We start from the raw sequence: 23505 nt of genomic DNA on the forward strand, positions 1-23505 counted from the left end.
TTTCATTAAACCTTCGCTGCAAAGTCATTTCGCATAATATACAGCCCAAACAAAGTCAGCGTGGACCTTCAGTTGCAAGAGACGATAGAATAATCGCGGCCAGAGATACACTTCGTAAATAGAAGAAGCAAACAAAATAAACATCGACCCGAGTATTGATTATTGAAATATCAATGTTAATTTATCTACTTTGAATTCTACAACATGACGATGAGATACAAATTGAACTAATACAGACAGAGTTTCCGAAGTATTTACCTGAAGTTCCGAAGAGCAATGAAGCAGAAAAGAAAGAGAACTGTCGAGAATTTAGAAAATAGAAGTTTGGAATGACAAATTCGATTACAACTTTTTTATCACAGTTTTTGCAGATTTGTTGTTTTAAAGATACCAGCATCAAAGCTATACATATTCAGTGAGGAACGGTACATTTTACTTCTGTAGACAGCAGACGATGAATCGATTCGAAGTATATATAACTACATATGATGTTCAAGACGAGAAAAGAAGATCGTGGCGATGATGATTATCCGAAGGCAATCAACGCATTAAACTTTCTACCCAGGAAAAATGAAGCATATGAAGTATATATTTTTTGAAATACAGCGCAGAAATCTGTCGAGTCGCGATACAGCTATTATACACTGCTTCGACAACTCACACAGACCGGTTAACTTGCTGACGAGACTGAGGAAATAAAGTTGCAAATCGTGTTTACTGAGACAAAGAGTACTACGAGATGACTTGACATTGCATGCACTTCAGTTTCAGGCATAGATGACTTCCATAAATTTGACAAACGTAAACGTCACCATTTGTACGTGAACGATTTAAAGGACAATCAAGGTTTAATTCAGAGTATATGGACAGGTCAGGACAGGATAAAATCAGAGGTTTTAGATGTGGTGGTTTAATTTTCGCATACGGGTTTGTGATGAATGAAAGTTGACTGATGTTTTTAACAAACCTACTTTTAAATCGCAAGAATTTAGCAACCATGTCTCTACAATCATGCAACCATAAGTCGTCATCCATTAAAGAACAAAACAAAGTCTACTACTCACACGTTCATATTGACGTACATGTTTAATTTGTTTCCATTAATGAAGTACCTGATACAATGGCGGAAATTAGTAGTCACTGCTAAACATGAGACGCTACAAAATTATCTCAAGTCATAATAACACGTTGTTGGTTGAATTATCTGAGGCAATGTCACATAAAACAGTAAAAAAAGATGAACTGCCTGTGCCAAACTGAGTCTTGCTACATGGCCAACAAATCAGTGGTGAAAACAACCTAACGGCAGAAAACCAAAAAAAAAAACCCTTTCTGAACTACAACGAGACGATTTGAGAGAAAATTGCCAGCTAAAGGTGCAGAAAAAAACAGATTGTAAAGTCTATACTGACAAACAAAATTACACAAAACCGTCAGATCTACAAGTCGGTGTTCTAGTATCAATAATACAAGAAAAGCAGAATTTGATGTCCGAGTGTTCATATCAAAAGTCGAGCTCTTGTTTTACAAATTGTATTGCAAAAACATACTCCTGTATGTTTTGGAAGCTTGTGTTGCAAGGAGGTAAAAACAAAACAAAAAAGCATGTTTAATACATATTGACTTGTTAAAACAGTAATACTTGCACATGAAATGTTCAATTTTCGCGCCATCTTCTAAATTTTGGCATATTAATTTATTCAATTGTATGACATAAGTGACGTCCACGGTCAAATGTAATTGGCTATTAAGGTCAGTGTAAATGTCATATGAATATTAAAATATTAAAACTAAGTGGGTGTAAGTAAAATTATGGATCAGATCAATGGAATATTTGTAAATATATTACATAATGATTTGGCAGACTGGTTCTTGAGATTCAGTAGAAACTATGCTCTGCAGCCCACCAACATCCACATTTTCCTCTTATTTGTACTGACGTTGGTCGTCATGGAAACACACTCTGTGAATGCCCAAGAGTGGTAACATACACTCCATGTGGTTAGGGATTTGCACCAAAATGAAAGCCAATGGGATTCTTCGGATTACCTTATCATTGATTTTTATTTTTTTTCAGGGCACTTTGCACATCGAAGCACATGATAAGAGATTTCACTAAAAAGCCTATCAAATTTACTGCGTAATGCCACACTGCAATGGTAATGAGGGTTGCATGACAAATATATACATGTTTCTGCTTTGAATTGCCAGACATCACATAAAAAGTAGGTTTTTGTGTTGAAAAGGATACTTGCAGACATATTTCAGACAATCATGATTGCGGAAATATAACCCAATTGGGCATGATTTTCTAATTTTTTTTTACAAATCTCAGACTAGAATTCTTTTTCAAGATATTATTGAGATCAGCCTTAGTGATAAAAAGAAATTGGTGCTCTTTTACTGATGGAAATACTTGCAGTTAGAAAGAGGCATTGCTTAGCAGCATATCTGAGGAAGTATTCTTTGGGCTGCATACTACAGATTGAGAACTCCCCAAAATATGGATTGTTTCTACACAGGCACACACAAATAATCATGAGCCATCAGGTACACAGTTAGTCCGAGATTGAGAAGTACTTTATCCAAGAACATATCAACTCAGTACCAGCAAGCCTCATAAGACTATTACACCATCATGATGTAAATACACATATTCAGTTTTACACAATTTTTTTATTGTTGATATATTGATTCATTTTTTGTATCCATAATTGTAGGTAAATTAAAGTTTCAAAACATTACCAGTATTTCTGAGTTCCCCGTGTTTCGAAAACAACTTTTAGCTTAATAACTACATTGCAGAATATCTTCCGACTATTAGATTTATAGAAATCTTAGAATTGAAAACTAACAGCACTATAAAAATATGATGGTCACATATATATTTGACTATCAAGTTCTAATCAGTAATAGCTATACAGAAATACATATCGAAACGAAAATAAAATGAAAGAAATGCCAGTAATAGCCATACAGAAATGCATATCGAAACGAAAATAAAATGGCAGAAATGCTTGAAAACTCTTCAACAACTCCTACATAAGTAAGCAAGGAGGCTGAATCTAACTTTACTTTGGTGGCGATTCTTTTACACTAGCCCCCAGCTTCTCTTTACCAGAGACTGATTTCCGTTTCACTTCTTCCTCTTTTTTAATTCTAACTTCTTCCATGACGAGGAGGGTTTCTTTCAAAATGTCAGACTCCTGTTGTTCCAGCTGTTCTACTTTCTTGGTCTGCTTTTTATGTTTCCGAACTGACTCTTCATGTACCTTGTCCAAACTGGTGAAGAATTCTGTACAGAACTCACTCAAAGTACTCAACCCTGTATATCAATAGTTTCATATAAACCATCAACCCATTGTCATCTTCTACAAAATTAGCTATATGTTCTGTCTGTGCATATATTAACTCTTTTACTGCCCTGGTCAACTTTTGTCACCCTCCACTAGGTAGCTTTATTTTGTCTATGTGTATTAACTAGATAATTTGCATATCATCAAACCCATTCACTGCCTTTGTCAACTTCTCTCACCTTCCATGATGTAGTTTTATGTTGCTTGTGCATATTAACTAGGTAATTTGCATATCATTATCAATAACCTGAAGACAAATTATTTGGAAAGTCTTCGCAAATTGCATCAAAAAAACGATGAACTTTGAAGATGCCACTAAAACTGAATGGCAGACATAATTCTACTTGTATTACGAACGATTATTATATTCCATGTATTTTCAACAAAACCCCCTAAGTTTCAAAATCACAGAGCAAACAAGAGCCCCCCCTTCGCACAGGGTACAATTATTGGCTTAGTTGGTATTAAGTTATAAATGTATGTTTAGTATAGAAACTACAGCTTACGTTCACTGTCACCCTGACCATCGTTAGATTCTGCCATCGGTGTTAGGGATTCAACAATACTGTGTAACTGTAGAAGGTGGAAAATGAAAAAATTTTCTGATAGCTGTTGCCATAACCAGCAAACTTAGACAACTGACAAACAAATAGGGCGTTCATGTTCTATAGCAAGATGACTGGATCACTAAATAACTGCATATGTCACAATCCAATATTATAATCGTATATAGTACACGAAAAACAACAAGAACATTTTAATCATATGCATCACTAGAACACTACCTATTAAAAAAAAGACAACAAACCTGGTGTGATTGGCTTTTGAACACTGACAAAAACTGTCGTAATGCGTCTTCTGATGCTGTGTCTTTTAGTTTGTCAAATGCCTCCAAGACTTCTATACAAGTGAAAAAAACGCGTGAAAAATGATAATATAGCTGATAAAAGATGCTGCTATGGCAAATAAAAGATTTCTTTGATAAGGGTACACAAGATTGATAATCTAATACAGTGATACCTGATGATCTGTCAAGCTTGCTCTGACAAATACCCTAACACAATAAGTGTCATTCCAAAAGCATGCTTAAAACCTGTTTTTCGACAAATCAGAATGCTTTATTGTCAGGCTGCATATAAACTAAATGCCCAGTTTTCTAATCTTATTTCAGCTCTTAGTCTTGACCCAATGAGGATCGCTTTGTAGGGAATTTATATCATATATAGTCTCCATGTATTGTATATTATTTGATCCTACTTCATGCTCAGAGTTGGATCATGAATATTCATAAGTTGGTCATTATGCAAACCTTTGAGTATATCGACCACATGCCACATTTTCAAATTGCAAAGTGTCTCACATAGCAGCCTTGACACTTTTCCCGGTGTTGGACTTTATTTGCAAAAACAGTCTCCATAAAATATCCAAGGACGCTAGACAAAACTAGATGGGATGAAAACTAGTCTGTTCAAAAACTCATTCATATGCATATTTCTACAAATGTATGTTCATATGTCACAATTCACATGACTTTGCACTCATAAATATTTGGTTAAAGAAACAGTGGTATTACAATTGATTATTCGGTGTTTTTCGATCCAGTGATCTATTTGGTAGCGAAAATAAATTACAGATAATTATGTCATCATGGACCTAGTCATTATAAATCCAGCAGAACACAGTTCAGAGCATATACAACCCAGTCTGAATCAAAAATGGAAATGCATGCAGTAATATTGCAGTGTGTTGACGAATATCATGAAATTCGTACATATTCATACAAAACAGTCCTGAAATAATAAATGTTGTTGTCATCTTTTTTGTACATATATATCATGTTAATTCAATATTGTATACACAATAACTCTCCCACCATCATTGGCAACTGTCAAATTGGCAATTGATCAAAGTTCATAAAGAAAATCATATTCTGTTTGATGGAAAATTGAAAGAAAATTGGGAAATAACTGGGAAGCATTGCTTCAACATTTTAGCTGTGAAGGCACACCACGTCATAAAAGGTAGGATTTAAAATATTAATACCACTAAAACTAATTCCATATTTGACTATAGATTTTAATTAAACAAACAAAAAACAACAACAAAATTGGATCATGGACAATATTTTGAGAATCTGAATCCTGGCATAAAATGTCGAAATGACATTGGTTAAAATATTACATGAAATCTAGTAAAATTATTTGGTGACATGTTGCATATTGTTATTAATAGAAATCCTATTATTGTTGTCCAAGTTTTCATTCAGATAATATTTATATTGATCAATGGGGCATTTACCTCCCATATATTTATATGCTTGGGTAACATATCCTAATTGACGCAAAATTGTTCATAGTTCGTCTACATATGCATTCTGATATTCAACTTTCTATACTGAAACTTCCTATAAGACATTCTTGTACATGAGGGGTTTAAAAACCTTATTCTAGCTTTGTTCAAGAACACATTTCATGAAAGCATTACCAATAACCCTATGCGTGTATACTACATGGACACCATGGCACACTTTATATTAAGTGAGACATGGTTTGGGTAACCCTAGAGCATCTGTATCAATGCACATGACTTAGTTGTGAGATTTCTGAATTAAGCAGCCAAATCCACCAAGATTTTATCTGACAATGCATAAAGTTTTCAAATAATTAATGGTTTGCGAGGTTTTGCTTGCCATTTTATAAAACTATATATAAAGGTTTCAAGGTTTCACTGTACATGTATATATTCTACTAGATTACAGTGGATAAAGCTCATAACTAGAACATCTACTGATCTACTGTAAATAAATATGCAAGACATGGTTTGTGTAGACCTTAGGGTCGCCATCAATGAATGTCAATTGCGGACACCATATACAAATGTATATTAGTGCCAGACATCCAAACGGCCACTTAGCTTCGGTGAATAGTTAGTTTCCTGGTTGCTATGTTACTGAGTTATTTGTGTGGCCATTTGCCTATAGAATGAGTGTTATGGATATTCTTGACTGCCATTTCACAGATATATCTTACACTGTGTGCAAGAATACAAAATTAAATGTATGTGTGTAAGAATAACATGTACACATTTCTTATTTAACAAACAAAAAATTAATATGTTTGGTAGAAAACTAAAGCTTGTATTATGTTATTATTGCTTGTATTATGTTATCATTGCTTGTATTATGTATCATTGCTATACATTATCAGATAAAAGAGTATTACTTATTATTAATGCGTATATCAGTCTTGAACATTTAGGTGTTAAATTTGGAAACAAAATCAATTCAACATTTCCTGTGTTGTTGGATTTGTGACGTAAAAATCAAAATATTTATACAAACAAGCTCAAACAAAGCACTTCACATGAAGTGTGTATCAACATTAAATATTCATTAACAATCAACTCAGTCTGACATAAGTGGGTTTCAGAATAGAGTGACATTCGCACTAATGAAACCGGGGTCACAGGGTTATAGGCTATGCAGCATTCAAACAAGTATAGACCATATCACTGCAAAATAACACAAAATAATTTTGCTACTCCATTGTAATTATATAAAAATGATTACTTACCATTCAGTGGCATACAGACCAATTCAATCAAGCTCTCTTCAAAAGACTTGTAAGCATTCCTAGAGTAAACAATTTCTTAAATTAACTTTTCACACCTTCTCACAATAATAGCCTCAGCCTAGACACACATGACATGACACAAAGTAAGTAAGATTGCAAGAATTACCAGTAATATGAGGTTATTACGAGGATACCTCAAAGTATGCATGAAGACAGTACAGCTGGAGTATCAGCCGACACGCAGCGGAGGTCGATGTGCAGCATACTGCCTGAGTGCATACTTTGAGGTATACATGTTTTCCTTCATAATAGGCTCTATATTATAAACAATTTTATGATGTAAGACGAATTTTAAGAAAGATGTTTGTGGACATTTTGACAATTTTCCTAGAAAGTGAGATTTCCTATCATATATAGTAATATTAAATTACATTTTACATATAATGTTAAGTGTCTGTTTAAAAAAGGGTTGATATAACATAGCATTGATGGGGGTAATAAATAATAATTAAAAACATGAATTTTAAATTACACTGTACCTGACTCCATTAAATAACGACTCGACATAGTGGGTCTGCAGTTCATATACAGATTTGTGATATTGGAGTTCTTCTTCAAGTGCCTTTACCTATAATTTACAATAAATACAAATATAATCAAATTAAACAATGTTACAACTCTAGAGATCATTATCTTCAAGGGAATAGTACAATGGTCTGCAAATAAAATCTTATACATGGATGAGGTGTATCTCCAGTAGCAGCATTTTATATTTCTGTGGTATCAATTGTTAACTTAACATTTACTTTCTTAACTTTCAAGGTATTGACTGTATTATCGATATCCTACCTTATTAGGAAATGCAAATTCCAAATAAGGACACTGTTAATTTAACATTCACTTTCTTACCTTACAAGGTATTGACTGGAATTATTGTTTCCTACCTTATTAAGAAATGCAAATTCCAAATAAGGACATTGTTAATTTAACATTCACTTTCTTACCTTACAAGGTATTCACTGGAGTATTTGTTTCCTACCTTATTAAGAAATGCAAATTCCAAATAAGGACACTGTTAATTTAACATTCACTTTCTTACCTTTCAAGGTATTCACTGGAGTATTTGTGTCCTACCTTGTTAAGAAATGCAAATTCCAAATAAGGACACTGTTAATTTAACATTCACTTTCTTACCTTACAAGGTATTGACTGGAATTATTGTTTCCTACCTTATTAAGAAATGCAAATTCCAAATAAGGACACTGTTAATTTAACATTTACTTTCTTAACTTACAAGGTATAAACTGGAGTATTTGTTTCCTACCTTATTAACAAATGCAAATTCCAAATAAGGACACTGTTAATTTAACATTTACTTTCTTAACTTACAAGGTATAAACTGGAGTATTTGTTTCCTATTTTATTAAGAAATGCAAATTCCAAATAAGGACACTGTTAATTTAACATTCACTTTCTTACCTTACAAGGTATTGACTGGAATTATTCTTTCCTACCTTGTTAAGAAATGCAAATTCCAAATAAGGACACTGTTAATTTAACATTTACTTTCTTAACTTACAAGGTATAAACTGGAGTATTTGTTTCCTAACTTATTAAAAAATGCAAATTCCAAATAAGGACACTGTTAATTTAACATTTACTTTCTTAACTTACAAGGTATAAACTGGAGTATTTGTTTCCTACCTTATTAAAAAATGCAAATTCCAAATAAGGACACTTATTTTCTTAACTTCCACAGTATTGACTGGAGTATTGATATCCTACATTATTAGGAAATGAAAACTCCAAGTAAGGACACTGCTAATTTAACATTTACTTTTTTAACCTTCGTGGTATTGACTGGAGTATCAATATCCTACCTTATTCATTCAGAAATAGAAACTCTGTCTTACCTTTTGATTACCAACTTCCAATGAGTAATTAACAGCCTTTATAAGTGCCTCTATTACAATGCGCCCCTATAGAAGTAAACAACCAAGCTTTAATAAAGTGCAGTTTAGAGATAATAAATGTCTCTATAAACCCTTGAAGGAACACTGTAAGCTTGCAAAACTGTAAAAGCGAATTGGATATGATTAGCAGATTTTACACCTGTAACCAACCAATGCTTACAGAGGGAGGGGCATCACTGTAACAAAGCTTTTCTAAGCGACCAGTGAGCTGATTGGTCACAGGAAAAATTATGCTTACAGCCTGTGGTAGGTTTGCCATTATTCACTAGTATAATAAATTGGCAAAATACATATTCTTTTTATTTTTTGTTCGCACTGATTCTCATCTTTATTTTGGCCTAAAACAGCTTATTCTACATACACATAGCCTTGGCAGCTGAGTGTGTCTAAAAATCAACAATTTAAAAAAATCAAAAATAGTTCACCAATTAAATTTGGATAATTTTTGGTAAATATACTAAAAGTCAGACAATAATCCAGAAAACGTTATGGAGTTATTGTATGATGGTAGGTGATAGAGATCATACCAGACACCTGACTTCTTTTTACCCTGTACTTCACTATGGGCAAACTTACAAAACATTCTACCTGCATCTCTACCTTAAGACACATGTACATACACAAAAGATGAATAATGTAATAAATGTTATAACCTCCAAAGTATTAACGTTGCACTCTGAGAGCATTCATATAGTTTTATTGTGGTCTAGAGAGTATTATGTGATATATTTGATGGTCTGAGTTTAAACAAATTGTGAAAAATATATACACTAAGCATTCAAATTTCAACATTTTCTGACACGCCTACTTGCTTGTTTGTGAATTCAATTTTTTTTGCTAACACCTTCAAATCCTGGTTAAATCCGTGTTTTTACCAGAGTAGCCTGACATGTAGGCATGAGTAGGCCCTCGCTGGCAAAACGGCATCAGACCTTGCCAGTGCCTGACAGAATAGTATTTGTTTCGTCTGCAAGATCAATACTGAGAATTTGTGAAGTTCACGCCTTCTTGCAATGAGTTTCAATGAATATTCATTTTGGTGGTAATGATAACACCGTCAATCAAAGCCGAGTTTGCATTGTCGGCAAAAATCACAGACTGTTTTCAACAAGATTGAGCGGAAATTTGCCAGCACCTAATCACATATTATGTCAACAAACAAATAAACTCTGTCGTGAATGGTTACTCGTTGATGGCTGTCACTATCTGACATTCCTGCAATATGATTGGTACCGACAAAAAATCGTCAGGGGTAGTGAAAAACTAGTTCGTTCTGTCAGGCATGTGTTGGGTTTAGAGCCCCACGAAGGATGCAAAACAAACATGCCAAATAACATGTCAAATGATTTCAGAATGCAACTTTAACAGTACATATAAACAATGTGTCAATCTCAGTACACAATCTCGAGTAATGAAAATTTATTTCTAGGTTTTATGCATTAAATTATTTATATATTATTTATTAATACAGCAATTTTTCTTTTTTCTTCTGACTGATACATACCTTGGTATATTTTGTTCAACCATTGCCTCATCACTATACCTTGGCAAATCCTGTCCAGTCAGTGTGTTTTAAAGTGCGCCCTCTTTGGCAATCGACAGAACTTAATTTGTTTTATTTCCATTGCCTTAAGCTACAGCACTTTTGACTAAGCGTATGTTTTAAGAGGTATGTCCAATCAGATCCACAAATTTCAACAAGATCTAATTCGCAGCCTTTCGCTAGAATCACACACAGGTTTGTGGGGGAATATGTTTACATCAAGTTTTGAAAGATGGCCCAGGTACTCCATAAGCAATAACGCCTTCCCTCTTCCATTGTCCTAGCTAAGTCAATAGGAAAATTCTGCACAATGATGGAATCGTCACTAAATATGTATTTGCAAAAATAAATGCTTTTAAATATTCGATGATAAATACTTATATGATATGATATACCTGTTGTTGTTGACTTTTCACAAAATTGGGCAATGATTTCATTATTTTCTCTGAGGTGAACTCGCCAAGAGCTGGTCTATGAAGTACTGCCTGTAAACAAAAACAGATACCCGGTAGTTAAAACACATTGAGAAAATAACTGCACCTTATTAATTATAGTTAATTTTCAAAATATTTTGTATCTTGCTATTCTGGGAATACAAAATTAGCTATTTTGACCCTCAATTTATTTTGCCATAACAGGAGGAGGTATTTTGCCGTAACATGGTAACAAGAATGCCTTCATTGAAATCACGCTCATTGTGAAATAATGTGTATATCTTTCTAATGGTTCCATCCCACAGTACAAGTACATTTACATGTATGTGTGAACTTTTAATGATTGTAACTGATTAATAATTCAGAAATTGTTTGTCATTTTCTGTATCTTTTAGTACTATATTGTTATTTTATAAACATTTGATAGTGTATTGAATGGAAATAATAATTGAAAACTCACCCATGGTGCTGCCGGGATAAGTATTGATAAACATAATAGATCATGACAACATCCATCAAGTAGTTGTTTACAATTAACCAATTGATGAGACAAGTGTTCTGAATTTAGTTCTAAATTTGAACTGGTCGGACACAGCTCCATTGACTGTTGTAAGCTATACAACTTATGATGTAAATGAAATAATTTTGATTCTAACTTCGCCTGTTGTGATAAAAAAGATTTGAAAATAGTTCAAATGAAGATTTTTCTGGTATAGAAATCTGACACAAATAGTCGCCAAAAACCTCTTGTGAGCTGGAGAGCTAGTCTCTACTGTTATCGCATCCACTGTACATGTTCACCTGACTTATGTTACCATGGTGATTGGAACAGTGGATCCAATGACAAAAGAGAATGGAAAGCTATGTGAGGGGGAAAAGAGTCTTATGGTTCTCTTGCTCTCAACAAGACAGCAATACACATCCGAAGCATATTGTGAAGATTTTGGTCACAAGCGATCATGAGAAAATATATTAGGCTGACAATGTTGTAGCAGTGTTTGGCTTCAATGTAACAGTGACCTCATGTGACCAACTATAGTTGCTGTGTTCATGTAACAAGATACTTCAGTGAAGCAGTGCGCTCTCGTGAAGTGATGAAGTGTCATTATTGTACATATAATTAAGATAATAAACCCCCTTGTTTACTTATAAACAAACTCTCGTCCTTTATTCATAATTTTAGTGCATAACTAATACCCAACACTCATTTCGCTGAAGAAATGACATCAAATATAAATGGTGGTGACAATCAATGCAGGCTTTCCAATAGTATTGTGTTAAGACCACTTATTTGTGAAATACTCACCACTTGTTTTAAATTAATATGATTTGTTGAACCTGAACAAACATCCAATACATTAATAGAATCTTGATATGTCTCTTTACAAAATGGATCCATAAACAATAACGGTTTAGATACATTGTCAGCACTGTAACACTGAGAATTGAAACAACATATGACAAATATGAACAAACTGTTTACTTGTTATGAAATGACAAAAACTGAACTACTAATAAGTATACTGATCAAATTCTTGTTCTTATTACCCCACAAAAAGCTCTGCTTAGTTGAACAAAGTTTTTTTCTGAAGGTCTAATATATTTTGTGGGATGAATGGAATTCATCTTAATCCTTTTAAGTGCCAGATATTTATTTCCCGTCAAAATTTCAGTGCAAATATTTTCACATTTTGTAAAATTTTTCATCATTATTTTGGACCATATGAACAATTTCACATATTGCTTTTAGTTTTTGATCAAAAGTTTTGTCAATTTGTGTCAACATTTCATTTCAAAATAATTTTGTAGATGGTGACAATAGTTTACAATGGTACTCAAAGGATTCAATTATTTCATATTTAGGCTAATCAAATATCACATGGTTGGAAAGTAACTGGTGTTTGTGATATAATCTCAAACTTTTGCTACAAACACTACCGGTATCATAGTCCATTCGTCGAGCTATTGTAAACAAAACTTCATTGGTATAATTCATGAAAATGTGATGGTTTAATTGTTAAAATCATTCATCTCAATGAATTAGAAATTAGTGATATTGGACTAAACATTAACACTATCACTGATGGAAACTGTGGTCATTTGCCACACAAGTTCCACAAGTGATGACAAATACATGTTCTGATTATGCTCTATAAAATGTATGGATATAGTTCAAACTATAGGGCTATATACTAATTTTCTGTTTTCTGCATCAAAATTTAGATTATCAATATTCACACCCACCATGAGACAAATAGTTAATACCTCAGTTCAATTAGTTTCTACAGTAAAAGTGCATTATTTTATTAATTTGCCTTGTAAAGCACACAATAGACATGTTCTTGTGATCGAATATTTTTTTGTTCACAATTAATTTAATTTAATTTCTATCACTAGAATGTTACTAATACAATAAACAAAAACTTGAATGATGAAATAATAACTCACACAGAACTATGACAGACCATCCAACCAGTCAGATAGTTCATTTACATATATTTACAGAAATAATAAATTACTCACCTCAATATTTTTATACAGCTTATGTCTACTAGATTCTATATTTTCAATTAAATTTGTTAATTGCGATCTTTCTAATGATACAACAGGTCCTCGAGTTTCAGTAGCAAGTAAGTCCCTGGAAAATCAAAACATCATATATTCACAGGCTTACATAAAAACCAATGGTGCAGTGTTAACAAGATACTTCTATATCATACTATGAATATTGGTACAACACAACATTATCATTGCATTATGGGAAAACACAATCAGAAAAAAGGTTGTTTCAGGCATACTTAAAAAAATCTTTCAAATTAAATTATAAAATAACTAATATCTTTCTTCACAATATTTAATAATAGCAGCAGGAGCTACTCAGGTCAAGCGCTATGATAACGTTTGTATATACACATACCAGGAGATCTCGGTTTTCAAACTTTTTCCCAAACCAAGACTAAAAAGCTGATAACAGTCACATATAATTATGATGCTAATAACTGCAGACTGTTATAAACTATTATCATTCATGGATTTATCTAACAGCACATATGGAAACAGTTAGCATGAACATTAGCTAATTAATATGCATATAATGTTATATACTTTTATTAAATATTTGTCTATATAAGCAGCAATTATGTACAAAGTTTCAACCTATTTGAGTATACAGCTGCCAATTTGTTCTTACAATGCATCATAACTGAACTTACTGTTTTGTAACAGTAAACAAATTATGTCATAATCAGCAGATCTTCACCAATATGCACCTAAGTTTACAATTGGCCAATCATTTACCTGAGTTGACCAGTCACAGCAGACATAGAATTCTCAACTTCTAACAATATTTTACTTCTTGAACTCAAACCTTCTGAGTGTAATAGTATCTGTTGAAGAGAAAAAGTAGTGAAATTTAGACTTGCTCAAAAGATCAGAATGTAGTGGGGAACTGTAATTCTTACTCAATATTTTTCATTATTTTTTACATTTCCTTCTTTTTTTACTTGCCCATTAATGAAAAATTTCGGAAACTCTTTTGTTTTGAAAATAATAAATAAATATTGCCATGACGGCCAATTTTTTTTTTAGTTTTTGAACCCTTTTATCATTGACTCCTTTTGTATCAATAAACAAAACATTTGATTCGCATGCATAAGTTGCTTTGCATAGTATGTGGGACCCACATGCACAGTCTTGAGTGCTGTACATACCCGGTAATCTACAGTGGTACATGCCTAGGATAAATTAAATACGCGTGTTTGTTTGTGGAGTCACTCCTCTATAAAGCTAACAGTATAATCTCTCCACAGTGATTTCCACGTACTGTACCTGTCTTTCAAGTTGTATAATTTGTGCTTTCAGTATCTGTACTCTTCTTTCTTCAAACTTTTCTTGTTTTTTATCTGTTATTAGCTGTGTATATAATGATCTATAAATACAAACATATAAATGTCTTATTGCAATATATACTGTAAAATACTTTATTTTCACTGAAGGAAAGATTCAGTGAAAGTAAAATCTAAAGAATATACCTTTTTTTTCTATATTTTGAATTCAAATTGTCAAAAATCAGTTAAAAAAATAAATCCCATACAAACCAATCAAAAAATCTTTTCTGCAAAAATTAATTCCAGCTAATATAAAGTATTTTACAGTGTTGTAGATGCTAGTACAATTAGAGGATATATATGTAGTAACTGCAGTAGTCATTAACAGTGCAGTCTCTTACATGTTGTGTGTTTAATTTACGCGAATGTGGCACCAACACAGTGTACAGCAATTTTCCCCCTACCTCGTTTCACACTCTTCAACCATCAAAATCCAAACACTGCGATAATGAATGAACAAATTTCTTCACAGTGCTACTGTGATTGTACTCTTCATACACACAGATGTTGCATACAGGTAGGGGTACAAATGTATTTAATTTCAAGAGTACAGTCACTGTACATAGTCAAATTATATGAATGTTTCATTATCTGAACTTATTTTCAATTTTAAAATATAGTAATTTAAATGATAAGACAACATGAATTGTAAGTACATGTCATGAACATACTGGTACTAGTAGTACAGTCAAACCTGTATATAGCGATCACACAAGGGATATCATTAAAATGGTCTTTATAGAAATGTGGTCATTATAAGGAAGTTGAATTGCTTTTTCAGGGATCGCCTACTCATACATTTGACATTATATTTGTCCAGAAAATATAAGATGTTGCTGTTGCAACAAAATAAACATTTATTCAAGCTGATCAAAATCAAATAAGCTTTACCTAAATGAGGAAATTGAAATTGTTTTATAAACCGAATTATTATTTTTGTCTCTAAAAAAGGACAAAACTGCAAAAACATTGCTGAAAGGGTGGTTGCATAAGACAGGTTGTCTTTAAACACAGATTGTTATGCCTTGATTGGGACTAAAAGTATTTTTGTTTTAATTTTATCAAGGTGAGCAATTCCCATAAAATTCAATTAAAGAAGATTACAGTAATCCTGCAGGAATCCGCTTATAGTGACATTCATGAAAGACATGCGCAACAGATCAAGCATATGGTCACGTGATGAAAACCACTCACGGCATGTACTACATCGTAGGAGAACTCAAACAACATACCAACAGACACAGGGGACCCTCTGCAAGCCTGGCGAATGGGTAAAATGTTTTTTTCTCACAGGCACCCACAGGAATCAAACTCAAAATCTCCCTGAATAGACATACTAACTACTAGTATTAGGACACACGTCAGGTCCCTTAATACAAAACTTAGTATAAGATGGGTTAATTCAGTTCATGATTTCAATACGTCAGTCAAGGATGGTCATTAGGAAGACTAAAAAAACTTGCATTAGTAGCTTATTGAAATTCCCCTATCTATGTAACCATGGTAACAATGATCAGGAGAGAATGAAACACCATTTGAAGGGCAAAAAACAAGTTCCCAACAAGATAGTCTGCAGCCATTTGTGTCTAAGATATATTATCTACTGGTAAAAGCAAAATAATGGTTGTTGAGTTTTAGAGACATCATAACTGTCTTGAGTCATCGCATTATAAGATTGTTTTTGAAGTATACATTCATAATCTTCTTAATTGCAAAATCACATGTACCATACTGGCAGAATATGTATGTTTTTAATCTGTTTTGTGCATTGCATCATTATTCAACAAAAAATACATTTGCAATGAACAAAAAACCTTGAATTAATGCCATGTTGTATTATCTAAAACATAATAATTTATTGAGAGTATTCATTTTGAAATGAACATATAGTCAAATGTTATTCTAATTTCAAGAAAAAAATGAATGCAAAATCTCTTAATAAACTCCCATTGTATTATAGATTGCAGCCATGGATGAATAAACCAGACATATTCTTTAAATTGTTCAAAGAAATAGAAAACATGAGGAATAATTTGTGAAGTGCTTTAAATTAGTTGTATAATTAAAATTGTTGTACTGGGCTATTTTGTATTTTTTGTCAGCATGTTGTCTATACTTAACAAAAAAATGAGTCAACCTCCTTGGTATCTAGATGTAACTAACAAAAAAATACAATTCATTAAAAATACCTTAATTCTTCAATCTCTTGTTTCAGTTTCTCATTTTCTTCCTTAAGCGTCTGTAAAAAAACACACAGTGTAATGAAATATTCAGAAAACATTTACATCAATGTTTATATTGAGTGATCTCCTTAATCAGAAATATTAAATCACACAATTACAATTATAAATTCTGCATCTTTAAATGTCTTTATCTGCACTTCCGAGGGGCGTTCAATAAATAATGCCCCTGACCCACTTCCAGTTGTCTGATCTAGATGAAATTTTACATGTGTAATGATTCAAATCTCTATGGGTTACGTTGCAAAAAACAGCTCTGAACTGATTGCGGTTTCTGATTTACAGGTGTTTTAACTGAGTCAGGTATGAAATGGAGCCAGTTGAATGTCACGCAGTGATCCGGTTTTTGAATTTGAAAGGTCGCACACCAAAGAAGACTTTCGATGAAATGAAAGAATCTTATGGTGATAATCCCCCATCATATGACCTTGTAAAACGCTGGCATCGTGAATTCAAACATGGCTGGAAGTTTGTGGAAACAGCTCCCAGACCTGGTCGTCCCTCTTCTGCCATTGATGATGCATCTGTTCGTGAAGTTGAGGCAGCCATTTTGACGCATTACTGTTCGCCAAATAGCCCAAAAGGTTAAGATTAGTACAGGGTCTGTGAAAACTATCATTCATGACCATTTGCATATGCATAAGGTGTCTGCCAGATGGATTCCCAGGTTGCTCACACCTTTCCAGAAGTAAGAACGTGTTGAGTGCTCACGGATGAATTTGGAGATGTGCCAAGAAGATGAGTCAAAGTTTTTCAAAAGACTGATTACACAGGATGAAACTTGGGTCATCACCAAGATCCAGAGACCAAAGCCCAGTCAATGCAGTGGAAGCACTTGGACTCACCACCTCCAAAGAAGGCAAGGGTCAAAGTATCCTCTTCTTACAGGACAACGCTCCGGTCCACAACTCGCATGTCGCCAGATCAGAAGCACGGGCGTGTGGCTATGAAATCCTCTCCCATCCCCCTTACTCCTTACTCTCCTGACCTTGCACCCTTTGACTTTCATCTTTTCCAAGCCATGAAGTTGTTTTTGAAAGGAAAGTGTTTTCCAGATGATGCAGCCTTGATTTCTGAAGTTACGACATGGTTTGAGGACCAACCTGGGGTGTTCTACAAAAACCGGAGCTGCATCAAAAGATGGAAGAAATGCATAACTCTGGGTGGTTCCTATGTAGAGGAAGACTAATAACTGTGCCAACTTTCATTAATCTCCTGCTATGGGAAATGGGTCAGGGGCATAATATCCAAGTTTGAACAAGCAGCCTGTCGGCTGAGATAGCTCCGCTGTTATCATTAGAAAATGAACAATATACATAGTATCAAGGCAATCAGACTTGCGGTTTTCAACAAGAATTCAAAAATATCACTTTTCACCTGAGAGAGGTCCAGATGTAGTACCTATATGTGTAATATCACAGGAATTGGAGTTGCAGTTTTCAACAAATATTCACCAAAATTAAAGAATTAAAGATATTATGACAAAATAGACAAATCTGAGAGAAGTCCACATGTGGTACATATATATGTAATATCGAAGCAACTGGACTTGTGGTTTTTAACAAGAAGTGGAAAATATCACTTTTTACCAAAATTACAAAAATCTTCACCAAAATTAGAGAATTGAAGATATCATCAAATATCATGAACAAATGTAAGAGAGGTATACCCAAGGTACATATACACCAAGTATCAAAGCATGCAGGCTTGTAGTTTGCAAGAAGAAGTCGAAAAAGTAAAAAGGTGACACGGACAACGACAGACGCTGATGGACAATCACTCATATGATAAGCTCCACTTGACAAAGTCGACAGCGGAGCTAATAAAAACTGTTAGAAACAAAAAAAACGATAGAAATTTCTTTTTCATATACAATGTACATTTCTCATAATCTATGTAAGGTACACAGTATAATTAGATTATAAGTGAATGAAAATAGTATTGGTTTCATTTGTTGTACTCTATTGTACTGGATGATGTTTGTAGGAATACGACTTTAAAAATGGGAGCTTCTTGACAAAATGTACTGAGTAGTAAGGCTGCTACTCAGTGATTTATTGGTTATTTGTTGTACCGTAATATCCCTAGTATGCAAATCTATAATTAATATTTTGATAATTCTATTATGTCATTTTTTTCAAATGTATATTTGGACTGCACAAAGGTGGTCACTATGGGCAGGTGGTCTTTATATACAGATCACTTTACAATGTAAACTGCATTGGGACTGCACAAAGGTGGTCACTATGGACAGGTGGTCTTTATATGCAGATCACTTTACATTGTAAACTGCAATGGGACTGCACAAAGGTGGTCACTATGGACAGGTGGTCTTTATATACAGATCACTTTACATTGTAAACTGCAATGGGGCTGCACAAAGGTGGTCACTATGGACAGGTGGTCTTTATATACAGATCACTTTACATTGTAAACTGCATTGGGACTGTACAAAGGTGGTCACTGTAGACAGGTGGTCTTTATAAACAGATCACTTTACATTGTAAATTGCATTGGGACTGCACAAAGGTGGTCACTATGGACAGGTGGTCTTTATATACAGATCACTTTACATTGTAAACTGCAATGGGACTGCACAAAGGTGGTCACTATGGACAGGTGGTCTTTATATACAGATCACTTTACATTGTAAACTGCATTGGGACTGTACAAAGGTGGTCACTGTAGACAGGTGGTCTTTATATACAGATCACTTTTCATTGTAAACTGCAATGGGACTGTACAAAGTTGGTCACTGTGGACAGGTGGTCTTTATATACAGATCACTCTTCATTGTAAACTGCAATGGGACTGCACAAAGGTGGTCACTATGGACAGGTGGTCTTTATATACAGATCACTTTTCATTGTAAACTGCATTGGGACTGTACAAAGGTGGTCACTGTGGACAGGTGGTCTTTATATACAGATCACTTTTCATTGTAAACTGCATTGGGACTGTACAAAGGTGGTCACTGTGGACAGGTGGTCTTTATATACAGATCACTTTTCATTGTAAACTGCCATGGGACTGCACAAAGGTGGTCACTGTGGACAGGTGGTCTATATATACAGATCACTTTACATTGTAAATTGCATTGGGACTGCACAAAGGTGGTCACCATGGACAGGTGGTCTTTATATACAAATCACTTTTCATTGTAAACTGCCATGGGACTACACAAAGGTGGTCACTGTGGGCAGGTGGTCTTTATAAAAGTTGTCACAACCACAGGCTTGGCCGTACCACACAGAAATGTACTTATTTTTTAAATGTATATACTTGTTCATCATTCCATATTTATACAATCAATTGATAGTATTTTCTGCTACAATAACATTTTTACCTTGTGCATAAATTAAATATTAAGACTTTAGAATATACACATAAAAATCACCAAATAATAAAAATCATCATTACCTGTATTTTATTAATTTCTCGTGACTTGGCACTATCAGTTCTTTGATTAGTTAAACCAGATGGCGCTGCAAAACTCTCATCAACACCCATCATTAGTCGAGAAGATGATGTGGAGGATTTTTTCTAAAAATACAAAATGACATAGATACTTGATACATTACATTCAATCAGGTAATAGCTGGTAATTTCCCAACATGTATATGAACAATTCTAACTACAGGACTGGAACATTTAGAGTAATCACTTTGAGTCAACTTTTTTTTTTTTTTTTTATAAAGTTTTTTTGTGCTAGGCGACAGTTCCAGACATTGAATGTCACTGGTGTCTCTCCAGCAAGTGCTAGTGCTGACACATAGTGCATTTTGCCACAGAAGTCATATTTATGTTTGGGACTACATGACAGGGCTGTGCGGCCATCTTCTTATCAAATGGCAATTTTATGCGCTATCCTGGCCTCAACCAGGCTCAGTCAAACACAAGCACCTGCGATCCTTCTCAAGGTTCCCCCAAATTCGCATTTTTTAGTGAATGAATCTCGGCCAGTGGAATTGGCCTTCTTATTGAGTCTGTGGCACACTACATGGTAGGGGTCGACCTTTTTGATGTTCAGCCTAAGGTAGGATTTGAACTTGAGTCAGATGCGACAACCACTATGCTACCAGTGACCGGTTTTTGAGTGTGAAAGTCAACTTCACAAAATAAAATCTACATAATTTTTTTTTCTTTTTCCTACACATTGTTGATCAAGTCTTTTAACCAATAGAAAAATTAAGTTTATCTGAAGCAAAATTATCAAAAAAATTATAAAAAATGAATAAAAACATGCAAAATGTAGCGGAACAAAATGTAGTGGCACAAGAAGTGTTAGAATCCACTTAAACTTACAGTAAATTCCATGAAGTTTAAATTTATAAGCTTATAGTAATGTACATTTGAGGTGAAGAAAATTTAAAAGTAAATTTCAGGCTAGTATTCGATTTAAATTTCTGTGAGGTACAGTATACAATAATAGCTTTTTCTGTTGTGATGGTACAAAGCAATTTAGTTTCTACATTATCATCATGTACATTCATTGTAAATCAACTTCTAAACATAACCCCCCCCCCCCCCTTTAGCTTTTTAAAAGGCTGCCTTTTTTTCACTGTAAGGATTTTTGAAGGATTAGGTTTTCAGATTTATATCCGACCAAATAACTAATATTTCATGAAAGAATTTGTTCATGTTGTCAAGCTCATATGTTTATTTGTTATTAATTATTAATTAAATTTTTAATTAGTCCCTCAAAAGAAATTGGTTTAAATTCCAAAATTCTCTGAGAATTGGAGCAAATATCACAAATGAACAGCATACACATAGTATTTAAATGAAACAGAAAATTAACATGCTAGGCATGCACGATATGTATTTGTTTATCCATGGAGGTAAAAAAAGAAGGAGCCTATTGTTTCCTTTGTGTACTATGATAGTTGGCAATTGTTTGCCAAGCAATCAATGTGCTGTCCGTTTTCCTGTTATCTGCATAATCCCTTAATGGGGATTACGTGGTTCAGAGTCTTCTGACAAACTTTGACAATCATCTGAATGAACTGCGCATGTGCAGAACCAGATAAAACAAACATGGCGTCGGGCGTAACACGAGTTCCTATCGAAATTTTCGATTTAGATTTTTCTGCGGAAGAATGGGCAGACTTGGCCGTAGTTGGGAATGAACTGGCTATTTTTCACCAGTCATTTTGTATATGTGGTGTTGAAGAGACAGAAAGCATGATTGCATGTGAAGACAACGACTGCACAGTGACATGGTTTCATTGCCAGTGTGCAGGGTTGACAGCAAAAACTAGCCGATGCACTGTTCAGCGTCCTACCATCGCACCAATTGTCGCGATTTTCGACAACTGCTCGCCATCGCTCGCCAGATTTGAAAGTTGTTTTCAAAAGCCAAGGATGCAAAGATTCTATAAAAAGTTAAATATTTTTGCGGAATTCTGCGGATCATATAAATAAAGTGTTTCAAAAGCTGACTTGTCAGAGAGCATAAAATATAGTCAATCTTCAACTACAAACAGGATTAAATGTCCAAGTGTCTAGTTTCCGGTGTGTAGTGTGAATAGTGACCTCTTGTTTTCAACAAAGGTCACTGTGCATGAGTAACAACCTCATTTATGGTCTGCGCAAGTGATATATATATATGACATACCCTGCTTAGACACTAAGCATGTTGCTTGGTGACATAGCACGGTACACATGTTATCATGTACACGATATTTCCTTTAAGTTGACATTGATGAGCATTTTGCTTCAAATAGTAAGCGGCATGCTTATTGGCTGACTGGAGAGAGTGTGTTGTAATTAGCTATGCTGCAGATAGCCATGGGAATGCAGTGAAAACAAATGGTGCAATGAAGCCAGATATTATCCCACACTATGGGATTCCTATTGGAGTTTATAATGACAGTTTAAACACATATAATATACTCAAATGAAGTTTTTATTCAATTATCTTTGGCATGTTTGTAATGGTGTTCAAATGTCAAAGGAAAATTGCACATTCAGTCATTTTGATGACAAAATTGGAACTCAAATTCATGGACCGTGACGTATTATGTCCATCCCAAACTCGAGATCTGGTTTATTATACACTACCGCAAAATCAAAAGATGACGCACCGTCCCTCTTTGTTATCTCTGAGTGAGAAAAGAAGGGAAACAACAAATATGGAATGACACCAGACACGTGGGTCAATACACAAGAAAAGTTTGTGTCGATGCACCCCCCCCCCCCCCCCGTTCTGGTTTCCAGCAAGAGAGGCTCGTACTTTGGCCCAGGAAAAGGAAGTGCGCACGATTTGTGTAACGCCATCGAAAACTATTCATACGGCTATTTTACAAGCTCACCTTCCCATATCTGTCGACATTTGACGATGCTTTCTTTCTGTTATCCATTTCCAGTGAGGGAATCGGAAAAATTGTTCTTAATTTCAAAAGATTGGACAGGTTGCTACTCGACCCTGCTTGGTCAGCTGATTGACAAGCGCCATTGTAGTAACGCGTAATAACTTTCGTTTTTATAGAGGGCGCTAT

General features: G+C 34.2%; 1 protein-coding gene across 1 annotated transcript; it reads right to left on the bottom strand.

The window, feature by feature from the left end:
- Positions 1-2656: 2656 nt before the first annotated feature.
- On the bottom strand, positions 2657-23496 carry LOC102808904 (uncharacterized). The gene is made up of 15 exons (XM_085507165.1): positions 23320-23496; positions 20426-20548; positions 16955-17004; positions 14707-14806; positions 14176-14264; positions 13402-13516; positions 12185-12316; positions 11339-11539; positions 10840-10929; positions 8842-8907; positions 7468-7556; positions 6929-6987; positions 4165-4256; positions 3863-3929; positions 2657-3325 (listed from the first exon to the last, which is right to left on the bottom strand). The coding sequence occupies exons 1-15, from the start codon at positions 23365-23367 to the stop codon at positions 3072-3074; spliced, it is 1575 nt and encodes a 524-aa protein (XP_085363291.1). The 5' UTR covers positions 23368-23496; the 3' UTR covers positions 2657-3071.
- Positions 23497-23505: the final 9 nt, after the last annotated feature.

The sequence above is a fragment of the Saccoglossus kowalevskii genome, chromosome 13, assembly GCF_978046115.1.
Source record: "Saccoglossus kowalevskii chromosome 13, keSacKowa6.1, whole genome shotgun sequence".
In the NCBI taxonomy this organism is placed as follows: Eukaryota; Metazoa; Hemichordata; class Enteropneusta; family Harrimaniidae; genus Saccoglossus; species Saccoglossus kowalevskii.